This window comes from Argopecten irradians, chromosome 8 (genome assembly GCF_041381155.1).
Source record: "Argopecten irradians isolate NY chromosome 8, Ai_NY, whole genome shotgun sequence".
Classification (NCBI taxonomy): Eukaryota; Metazoa; Mollusca; class Bivalvia; order Pectinida; family Pectinidae; genus Argopecten; species Argopecten irradians.
In genome coordinates this window covers 34,810,865-34,822,991 of record NC_091141.1, presented here as the reverse complement: position 1 = coordinate 34,822,991, position 12,127 = coordinate 34,810,865, and the positions used below count along the sequence as shown (strand labels likewise).

Genomic DNA, 12,127 nt, shown 5'->3' with positions numbered 1-12,127 from the left:
ATATTTCTGAGATTCAGACCATGTTAATATTTTTTTAAGTGATCGCATTTCGATTGAAGTTTTCGCTTCAAATTGTTTACTATTGAACGTTTGCGATAAATCATTTTGTAGAGCTAAAGTGCTCATTTTTCTTCATTACTATCTATCTATGTTGTCGGCATAAACATTCAAATGGGTTTTTTTCTGACAAACGGTCGTGTGAGCTAGTTGGGAAGCGGTACCCAATCAAGCGAACTAGACTATATTAATTAAAAATATAAGGTAATCTCCAGGTTACGAGTTCGAAACCCATGTGGACTGACGTGGTTACTATATAGGTATACAACTGATCGTTGGTCGGTGATTTTTATTCATGTAAACCAACTTTCTTCCATCTCCCAATAATCTGTTAGCATTATATCGTTGAATGACTATGACTATGAAAACAATCACAAAACTATAGGACTAATGAGCATTGTATTGTAATTTAATGAACTTCCAGGCCTTCGGATCATCGAGTCTAGATATATTAAGGACTATCGGTTCTTCGGACTATCGACCTTTTTAGGATCATCGGATAATCCTAACAAAACTAGGATTATATCTGATCTTTGGCCTATTGCGCCTTTTAAGAACTATCGGCGTTTTTAGGATTATCGGGTCTTCAGACTAAATAGAACCTTTAAGAATTATAGACCTATTTAGGATTATAAGGTCTTCGGACTAACGAGCTTTCGGTCTAACGAGATTTTGGTTTGTATATAATTTGCACAGTAAGATTAAAATAATTTTGAATACAAGGGGACTAGTATTTATGGAAAAGGATGAGTGTGAATATGTACACATTATTTATATAAAAGCATACGCTACATTGTTATTATATATGTGCGAATTTGATAACCGAAAAATGGGTTTGCTCCTACAAGTTTATTTAGCATTTTGATTAAGTACAACGTGATTACGTGTAAGAGCATGCAGAGTGTGTATGTTATATGGCTGAGCACTACACTTTAATTAAACAATTTGTTGCGGTTAAAAAGGAAGTTTTTAAATGGCAAGGGGATACAATTTCTCGAGTAAATAACTCGAAGCACTTCCACTCAGCGAGTCAGTAACAATTGAGTCTTTGTAAGTATTTCTCACAAAGACCTATAATTATAAATAATTAACCTGTATTGTACTGTAAATAACGTATACCAGGTAATACATTACATGTACTGGTAAACACTTTATCGCTGCTTAAAATCATCAAAAACGGTCGTGTGAAATCTAATTTAAGATTTACAAGGTTGACATAGTTTAACATAAAGCTATACTAAACATGTATTTATCAGAAATGAAAAAAAAAAAAAACCATTTCCGGTCAGTACATATATGATTGAGTTACATAATCCTCAATCCTCCAATGATACTATTGTTATCCTCGTCAGTGATAGTAACTTCTGAAGCATCGAGGATGATACTCAGAAGTATAGAGGGCTATGGTAAAACTGTCCGCAATCAAACCACGGACATGGGCAACGAACTGACCGCATTCATCATCGATACTTCAGGGGTTACTATAACTGATATTATTCCCACCCTGGACTATCTCATAGTAAATCTGGAGGCAGTTCAGGAGAAAAAATCTGAACCAATCACAGGCATGCAAAGATTTCCTTTGAAGACTATAGAGAGAGAGCTACGTCGAGGTTCAAAGCCACACAGTCAACAATAGTACATCAAAGGATCGAAGTACTTGTGTCTGCTGTTGTCTCTAGTTTCACTTCCAGGGATGGATAAAACGTCACTAATAGTAACCCCTGGAGTACAGAGGATGTACTGCAATATCTATAGATCTTTATAAAATTATACATCTGTTATAAATTGCATGAATTTAATCACAACACGAAACATTGGAAAACGCTGCTAGTGCTGTGGACGCTATTTTTGGGTGCTATACAAAGTAGGAAATCTTAATACATCATACACGTTAAATGCGGTAGTTTAGACATTCAACAGGGTTAACAATAAATTTAGATTCGCGACTTTCAAAAATATTCTAGAATATAGCCACTAATAACTTTGTTATCGCCTAACCCATAATGGTAATCTTTGCTTTAACTGATATCACGCGAATTCCATAAAAAATCTGGAAATCCTGACGGAATGACATGGACGAGGAATTTCTAGGTTAAGAGCGGATGGAATTTCCAAATCAGTCTACACCTCTTAAACGCCAACGCTTTATAGAAGGTAAAATGTGGTATTCGATTTATATAAATTAAACAACAGATCTCGTATAACGGATAAGAAACTGTTTTATTTTGATTCATTCTCGGCCCCAGAGAGTACAAAGATACCATTAAGCATCTGAAACAAAAGGAAAGTAACTCTCTCTATATATCTTATCTGAACGGAGTGTAGGATATCTGTAGTGTATACTGTACAGTGTGTAGGATATCTGTAGTGTATACTGTACAGTGTGTAGGATATCTGTAGTGTATACTGTACAGTGTGTAGGATATCTGTAGTGTATACTGTACAGTGTATAGATATCTGTAGTGTATACTGTACAGTGTGTAGGATATCTGTAGTGTATACTGTACAGTGTGTAGGATATCTGTAGTGTATACTGTACAGTGTGTAGGATATCTGTAGTGTATACTGTACAGTGTGTAGGATATCTGTAGTGTATACTGTACAGTGTGTAGGATATCTGTGTGTATACTGTACAGTGTGTAGGATATCTGTAGTGTATACTGTACAGTGTGTAGGATATCTGTAGTGTATACTGTACAGTGTGTAGGATATCTGTAGTGTATACTGTACAGTGTGTAGGATATCTGTAGTGTATACTGTACAGTGTGTAGGATATCTGTAGTGTATACTGTACAGTGTGTAGGATATCTGTAGTGTATACTGTACAGTGTGTAGGATATCTGTAGTGTATACTGTACAGTGTGTAGGATATCTGTAGTGTATACTGTACAGTGTGTAGGATATCTGTAGTGTATACTGTACAGTGTGTAGGATATCTGTAGTGTATACTGTACAGTGTGTAGGATATCTGTAGTGTATACTGTACAGTGTGTAGGATATCTGTAGTGTATACTGTAAGTGGTGTGTGTACTGTACATGTTAGGATATCTGTAGTGTATACTGTACAGTGTGTAGGATATCTGTAGTGTATACTGTACAGTGTGTAGGATATCTGTAGTGTATACTGTACAGTGTGTAGGATATCTGTATGTATACTGTACAGTGTGTAGGATATCTGTAGTGTATACTGTACAGTGTGTAGGATATCTGTAGTGTATACTGTACAGTGTGTAGGATATCTGTAGTGTATACTGTACAGTGTGTAGGATATCTGTGTGTGTATATACTGTACAGTGTAGGATATCTGTAGTGTATACTGTACATGTGTAGATATCTGTAGTGTATACTGTACAGTGTGTAGGATATCTGTAGTGTATACTGTACAGTGTGTAGGATATCTGTAGTGTATACTGTACAGTGTGTAGGATATCTGAGTGTATACTGTACAGTGTGTAGGATATCTGTATGTATACTGTACAGTGTGTAGGATATCTGTAGTGTATACTGTACAGTGTGTAGGATATCTGTGTGTATACTGTACAGTGTGTAGGATATCTGTAGTGTATACTGTACAGTGTGTAGGATATCTGTAGTGTATACTGTACACGTGTAGGATATCTGTAGTGTATACTGTACAGTGTGTAGGATATCTGTAGTGTATACTGTACAGTGTGTAGGATATCTGTAGTGTACTACATGTACAGGTGTTACATTGTAGGATATCTGTAGTGTATACACAGTGTGTAGGATATCTGTAGTGTATACTGTACAGTGTGTAGGATATCTGTAGTGTATACTGTACAGTGTGTAGGATATCTGTAGTGTATACTGTACAGTGTGTAGGATATCTGTAGTGTATACTGTACAGTGTGTAGGATATCTGTAGTGTATACTGTACAGTGTGTAGGATATCTGTAGTGTATACTGTACAGTGTGTAGGATATCTGTAATAGATACAGTGTGTAGGATATCTGTTATACTGTACAGTGTGTAGGATATCTGTAGTGTATACTGTACAGTGTGTAGGATATCTGTAGTGTATACTGTACAGTGTGTAGGATATCTGTAGTGTATACTGTACAGTGTGTAGGATATCTGTAGTGTATACTGTACAGTGTGTAGGATATCTGTAGTGTATACTGTACAGTGTGTAGGATATCTGTAGTGTATACTGTACAGTGTGTAGGATATCTGTAGTGTATACTGTACAGTGTGTAGGATATCTGTAGTGTATACTGTACAGTGTGTAGGATATCTGTTATAGATACAGTGTGTAGGATATCTGGAGTGTATACTGTACAGTGTGTAGGATATCTGTAGTGTATACTGTACAGTGTGTAGGATATCTGTAGTGTATTCTGTACAGTGTGTAGGATATCTGTAGTGTATACTGTACAGTGTGTAGGATATCTGTAGTGTATACTGTACAGTGTGTAGGATATCTGTACTGTATATACTGTACAGTGTGTAGGATATCTTGAGTGTATACTGTACAGTGTGTAGGATATCTGTAGTGTATACTGTACAGTGTGTGTAGGATATCTGTAGTTTATACTGTACAGTGTGTAGGATATCTATAATAGATACAGTGTGTATGATATCTGGAGTATATACTGAACAGTTTGTGGATTATTATTTGTACATTTTCTTTCTAGAAATCTATGATAAGTTCAATCTTAGATGAATTACGATGAGGCATGTTTGTCAATGATGCAATTTGGTTTATTTCAAGTTAGCATTATTTGCGCCTTTTCTACAGTTTGAAGACACCCTCGTGAAGGTAAGGCGCCAAGAAGAAAACTACAGGTGACATAAAGCATATATACATTCATGTCCACTCAGCCGGTGGTACATGTACCGTGACAGGACCATTTAGTCCCGAGGCTGTCCGGATCTCCACTGACAACCAGGGATGAGGCTAGGGCACGCGCGGTATGCCACTATCCCTATACGTCTGAAATATGATCGTTACTTTATCTCCCTGCTCAACAAATTTATCAGAAACGTTTCACAACATTTGCCGCTGGCTAGAGCGGCACCAACAGTGGGCCGTATTCTGTGTACAAGTGAGCGCGTGCGCTACGGCTCCTGTGTACATGAATGCCTATCTGATGACATAACGGTCTTGGGGTTTCCAGAAAATTCTGCATTTCAAAACAAACTGCATATATATTTGTGAAATTAGTCGGACGGTATAGGACGCCTGCCTCCGGACGATTCCACATCTCGGAGATAACTGAAGCATATTAGCGTAAGTATGAGTTGATCGATCGATGGCTGTATTATTTATGTGTTGGAGACCGGGGTCTGACAGAGGAGGCTGGTGAGTGGAACCTGTCGCTAGGTCGTATAGCAGCGAGAGGGGGTCGGAGTTTGGTAAATAACTGGCGAAGTTTTTTGGTCAAAGTTGAATGTGTTTAATTGATTTTTGTATCCGGAAAGGAGATCAAACGGAGGGGTAGGGATGATACACGTACGTGGTATACATGTATATATGTTTTAACGTATCTAGACTATTTTTGGATACTCCATAATTATGTGGCAATTGAAGGGCAAATTATACGCTGTAATTTAGTGTGTGTATCGTGCATGGTTGGTATAAAATGTTGTTATTTGTGATGGGGTGGGGATGGGGTGGCCATGGGGTGGGGGGCAGTACGTGATATATATAGAATTGCGTGGGTGGAGGTGGATAGAAGATTAGGGGGATGTGGGAGTCGAACATTGGTGTGAACGTGTGGCGATAAGGATCGGCACACATACCTCACATATAGGTACTACGTCTATACGTATACATATTCATTGGGATGCGAGATGTAGAATTCCAACCAAAAACGAAACGAAAAGAAACATTCATAATTCAATACCCCTGTCCTTGTCCGACTTTCCTCTAACCCAAACACCAGACATTAGACCCTGACTGTGTACAGACAGATCATGAATGAGCTATAAATAAATGTAGTTGTTGCTGTTACAACAACAGGCGGTGCATATAGTGTATTGTTGTAATATATCGATCAGCTGTGCCAGCCAGATATCGATCTCCACGCCGGACAGTTGTTCATGATCAGTCTAAAGGCGGAGGTTACACCACATCCGAAGCTTTAGGTTCGTGTTTGAGTAGTCTCGCTACCCGGGGTCTAGGTATACGCCGAGGGCAGATACAGACTTGATTTTTAAAGAACACAATAGACAGGCTTATTATTGATACGCAGGATTGGTATTGGAACAAGAGGTGATTGTAAAAAGAAACTTATATATATACATGGTAGTTTGTTATATCGCTGATTCATATCAGCACACATAGAGATTTCTCAATGTCGGCACGCGATTCGCCTGGGGAAAAGGAGTTTGGGATGAAAAGTCACTTCAGACCCCGCTATACAGGTAAGGATGAGATGATCTACATGTATATAGATGTTGATATACAGGTGTGTGAGGTCAGGTGTATTTGATACAGGTTTTATAACGGGATGAGGTTTACCTGAGTGGACACATAGAGATGATCATTCCGTCATTCAGGTAGGATTAGAAACACAACATTTATTTTCCTGTCTGGATTCAACTTACAACCCTGATGTGTGTAGTGTTTAATGTACATGTAGATACGGTAGCTTGAGGCACCGCATTGGCGCGCACTGACTGCACGTAAGTTTGGCGTTTCTACATGTATAAATTGTTGTGTCATATCATCACTATATTGTAATGTGTATGATTATGATATCATATTGAAAGCATTCTCCGTGTGACATTACGTATTCATGTGTATCGCGGGAATCAGTTTTAAAGTTCATGGCTGGGACAGGATGAACACAGCCACCGTAAATTATCTAATGATGTGGTCCCAGATGAGTAGTTGATCTATAATTATACCATTGGGGAAAGATTGAGACGTACGCGTCTGTGAATGTGTCGAATGCGTTTGGGATTAATATTGAGGTGTCTATATGGTCACACGTTGGGGTGGGGGTTGGGGAGGGGAGAGGAGGGCTGGGGCAGGAGAAGTAAGGGGGTAAGTGATGAATTTATGAATGGAAAATAATTGTAGCTTATGTATTTTATAGGCTATTGAAGGAGGGTAGAACAGTGTTTAATTATTTAGTAGCCCGAACGCTATGTTATTTGGAAGTCTCACCATATAGATTAATAATATATATACTACATATTATTAGTGTATAGTGAGTGACTTGACCTCTTGGCCAAACGGACTTGTATTGGCTCATGGGTCGTTTAGATAGCGCATACATGTATATGTATAAACTTATTAGGCTAGTTGGAGAATTTCTGATTCATACCCAAACTCAAACTGTAAACCGAGTTGTGTTACAGGGAACTCTATACAATTACTACGACGTATACATAATATATAGAGAGGTAATCTTGTGCGTACGTAACATTGAGCATATACCTCCGATTAAAGTAACCGTAATTGAGAATTGATGTGTAAACTAGCGTGTGTTGTATCTAGTTAGTATATGCCCGTGGTAAAAACCTCTACTGTACATAACACTCTCATCTCGTCGGCCCTGGAACTGTTTTTATTAGCTATAAAATAATCGTGTAGATTTTTGTTGATGTAATTTTCTCCTTCAGATAGTTTTGGTATTTATATGTATACAGACGGACCCCATCAAGTGTAGATCAGTCCTCGAGCTCTAAGTAAGCAGGTTTATCTGTATGCCTATATTCAAAACATACTTTGATCATTAAAGCATGGTTAGCTTAACCGCATTGTATCAAACATCCTAATAGGATTATATCAACACAGTTAGATAAATTTAGCCATAACATTATAGATGATATCTTCTGGTTGGCCGGAAAAGGAATAGTTTAAATAGGGTGTTGATAAATTAGGAGTTTATGATATGCATTTCACGCCGGGTAATTTTCCCCGTAAGTTGATGATGCGTGACGAAATGTGTGGTTGGTCTATGTTTGCATGAGCACTTATAAACCGCCCACCCCTAAGGTAGTTTCTCTTGAATGACGACAATATGACATGGCGTGTGGGGTTAAACACAGACCCCTTTTGATCACCGGAGGTCCCACGGGATTCACACGTAGAAACACGTCAAATGGAAGTCAGAAACAGCAAATACACGTAAATGAATAAATAACTGTCTCTACGCGCTGTGTGTAAATGCCTCGGGGTAAGATTCGTATGCATCTTTGATGACATATTTTTGCATTAAAACGCCATCAAAAAGTTGTAACGATTGTAATAATTAAGAAGAAATGATGGTTGGTTCAACGTTGATTGGACTAAATTACGCCCTATTAATAGATAAACTTAAGTCAAAAATGAACTTAAGTCAGAAATTTTAACATAAGTTACATAAGGAGAAAAACTTAAGTTTTGACTTAAGTCTTCACTTTTGTTTCCAGAAATCGGAGCAAGGTCACCTAAGGAAAGTCTTCCCAATGGATGTGGCAATGTACTTAGTCTGCTAAACCTGCATATAATATTTGGCATTTTAATTTTATTATATTTTTTTACCTAGCCAAATAATGTAGGCAGGTTTAGCGGACTACAATGAACTAATAGTGAAAAGCGTTAAAAAGGGACATGCTTATTAAATATTACTATTATATTTATGGTATCATGGTAAGTGATAAGTCGTAAAACTTAAAAAGAAACAATTATGTAGGCCCTGAAAGAACAAATTGAAACTTGAATCAATTAGTATATATGCAGCTATATATATATAACTGTTAGATTGCAATGTCACGCTCAATATCTCACGTGACCAAACCAGTAGCATAAGTGCTTTGTAAAGTTTTCATCGAACCCTAGAAAATTTTAACTGAATCATTATTACGCATATTCTTAATAAGAATATCCGGGATGACCAAACGGTATCGCATCAAGACACTTATTAAGCAATTATATATTTAGCACTTGAAAATTGCAAGTGAAACACCAAGTGCTATATTGCATTACATTGTAAAATTAGTACAATTAACTCAATCATTTGTCTTCTTTCTCCAAATTAAGTTTCCAACGTTATGTTGTAATTTAAAATCCGTTGTCTATGTCTCATGAAATTGTTAAGTACACGAAGATGGTTTTAGAAAGTATTTTAAGAACTGTAGTGAATTATTTTGCAATAAAATATCAACGATATAAACCAGATGGCTTTAAATATTTTTAAGTAGCAAATTTAACGAAAGACGTTCGGTGACTGCGTTTATTTCATATCGAAGATGTACATGTACATTGTAAGTACAAACATTGCATACAGATGCACGTTATGACCAGCTCACGTTATATACGTATTTCATTGATTCGAATTATTACAAATCAATGCAGAAAACCTGCAAACTAGGTCCCGGTTTTTTTTTTAGAATTTAAAGAACTTCTTATTATAGGACATCCTCAATACTCCAGGGGTTACTATCACTGACGTTATATATCCACCCCTGGACTATCCCATAGTAAACTTGAAGGCGCCAGATGAAACAGGTGGTTGAGTGTGTTGCTTTGAAGTTGGGCATCGCTTTCTGTAATCTTCAAAGGAAGTATTTTCATGCCTGTGATTGGTCAGTTATTTTCTCCTGAACTGCCCCAGTTTTACTATGTGATAGTCCAGGGGTGGATATGATGTCAGTGATAGTAACCCCTGGAGTATCGAGAAGGATCATAGGAAAATATCAGAAAATTCAGTGAAATAACTTTCCGTTACTTCTGAAATGCTTTCATCATAATAGGGGCTATTAAATTAAGGAAGTTGAGGACTTTTGGTAAGCTAGGCTAACTCATTAACTATCACCAACTGTACTTTGTCTCAGTAGTCTTTGTTTATAAAACGCTCGACATACATTGATATCTAATTTGGTGGACCATTCACAAATACTCATGTCGAACTGTGTTGTGTATTTTCAGATCTGTTAGCAGACTTCAGGCGTAAGGGAATGGCTCACAGAATTCCTATTCATCAGGACGATCTGAGTTTCGAGGAGCGTCAGAGCAAGATATGGGAAGATATGGAGAAAGACATGGAACGTCGCAGGAAGGAATGGGAGAGGGATATAGACAGCATGCGAACTGACTTCTTCCACATGAAACCAGACGATAACAAATTGGAGTCGATGACCGACCGGCTAGGTATAGCAGACAGCAGAGGAACGTCGGACGCACGTACGACAATAGACAAAGATCAAAATGGCCAGCCGGTGTACCGAGCTATGTTCAATGTCAAGGATTACAAGCCTGATGAAGTAAATGTGAAAATGGACGCTGATAAATTAATTGTGACCGCTAAACACGAAGAAAAGAATGAAGGGAAGTCTGTGTGTCGGGAATTCAGTCGGGAAGTGAATATCCCTCGGGAGGTCGATCCGATGTCCTTGGGATGTACGATTTCGTCTGATGGTATTCTAACGGTTGAAGCCCCCCTCCCCACGCCACAGTATCCTCCGATCACAGATAATAGAGGAGCTGCGCCAAGGATAATTCCAACAGCAGCTCATTCTGTTGCCGCACCGCCACCTCCACCTGCAGCGCACTCTGGCAGCCCCAATCCTCAAACACATACGTCTACCTTCAAGACGTTCATGTCTCCCAAGGGAGCTGTGCAGCAGCCATTTAGCCCCGCCACGCCACCCATAGGGACCGCCAACACGGCCCACTCCATGCCATTCTCTCCACAAACATTCGCAACAAGCAACGTCACATCGTCCTCATCTAAGTTTGATACGCGCAGTGGTTCAGGCTCCCCAGCCAATACCGAAGGAGAACGCAAATACAGAGTGGAAATTGATATTGAAGATTTCAGTCCGGAAGAACTGACAATTAAAACTGTTGATCAGAAATTGCAGATCAGCGCTCGCAGGGAGGAACGAATCGGCACAAGGACATCTACAAAAGAACTCAACCGTGAAATCAGTCTACCAGACACAGTGGAACCGACAGCTGTAAAAGCCTTCTTCTCCGACAGTGGGAAACTTCTCATTGAAGCGCCTTACCTAAAACCAATGGTTGTCGGACATTACTCGCAGGGGCGTGAGGGATCGCCAATGACTGGACGATAGGCTATTCTAGAGGGAGTTTCGCCGGTTAGGAAACGTTAACGTTGGCACATAACGCTGCTGATTATACGCGCACGCGATCAAGGTCACAAATAATGAGAAATGTAGTGGTCTGCGCTGTTGTTTTCATCATACGCTCTCTATTTTGAAATAACAGTTCCATTTTGTGTTCTATATGCATTTACTAGGTTAAATAATATGCAGCAGCTTCATTTATGTTCATTGTAATGGTTGTTCAGCTGATGACGTCATAACGAATGTGACGTCACGTTTTTATAATGATTTAAAATAAAGACACACGTGTATCTTTAAATTATTTATGGAAAATACTCTGATGCAAATCGTCACGACGTGAGAGGCCGGCGATAGGGGTCATCCAGGACTCTCTGTAGTCATATTCTGGACATCATCGCTTCCTAAATGTCTTATTGAAGTACGTGATAACCTGTATAAACTGAGATTATTTATCACTGATTAATGTGCGGAAAGTGAAAAACTGTATTTTAATGTTGTTTATACAATGTTTGAGTTTCTTGCCTTAAAGCAATATATAAATTAAATTATACACAACATGGATCGCTGCTTGAGTATTCTTATATCAAAGTGTGAGTCGTTGGGGTGATCACATTTGTCAATCTTTCCTGTAGTAAGTTTGAATTGTGACAGCTGAAGTATGCCATGGATCGCTGAATGCGAGGAAATAATGACATTGTTTTGTTTCTCAATCGTCTAATAAGTTACATGTACTTCCAGATCAACCTCGCTAGCCAAGGGTATTTAATACGTTACTCTCCTCAAAACAGGTAGAGTGCCGTGATTGGCGAAGTTGCTTTCGGATAACCTGAAATACAGTAAGACATAATCTCATATTGACACATTCTCGAGAAATAGACCTTTCAAAATTTAAACACGATTTTCCTCCAAAGGTTAAAGTTAAGTGATAATGCTATGTGGGGATATCATCAGGATACAAGTGGAGAATATACAACTGAATGTGTTGTTGGCTACACTTAATTTGCTTTATTCTATTATCGGAGTC

At 38.4% G+C, this 12,127-nt stretch overlaps 1 protein-coding gene across 4 annotated transcripts; it reads left to right on the top strand.

The window, feature by feature from the left end:
* Positions 1-5,053: 5,053 nt before the first annotated feature.
* On the top strand, positions 5,054-11,664 carry LOC138330206 (major egg antigen-like). 4 transcript variants are annotated; one of them, XM_069277655.1, is made up of 2 exons: positions 5,054-5,311; positions 9,944-11,664. In XM_069277655.1, exon 2 carries the CDS (start codon positions 9,973-9,975, stop codon positions 11,089-11,091), a length of 1,119 nt encoding a protein of 372 aa, XP_069133756.1. In that variant the 5' UTR covers positions 5,054-5,311; positions 9,944-9,972; the 3' UTR covers positions 11,092-11,664. The 4 variants fall into 4 exon arrangements, with proteins under 4 accessions (XP_069133756.1, XP_069133758.1, XP_069133755.1 ...); XM_069277657.1 differs by lacking the exon at positions 5,054-5,311 and adding an exon at positions 5,417-5,436; XM_069277654.1 differs by lacking the exon at positions 5,054-5,311 and adding an exon at positions 6,115-6,447.
* The last annotated feature ends 463 nt before the right edge of the window (positions 11,665-12,127 follow it).

Bases quoted from the DNA above. Each gene is read 5' to 3' on its own strand.
- LOC138330206 (XM_069277654.1), top strand. From the start codon at position 6,378: ATGTCGGCACGCGATTCGCCTGGGGAAAAGGAGTTTGGGATGAAAAGT. The intron at 6,448-9,943 runs GTAAGGATGAGA...GTGTATTTTCAG, and splicing joins CTTCAGACCCCGCTATACAG to ATCTGTTAGCAGACTTCAGG.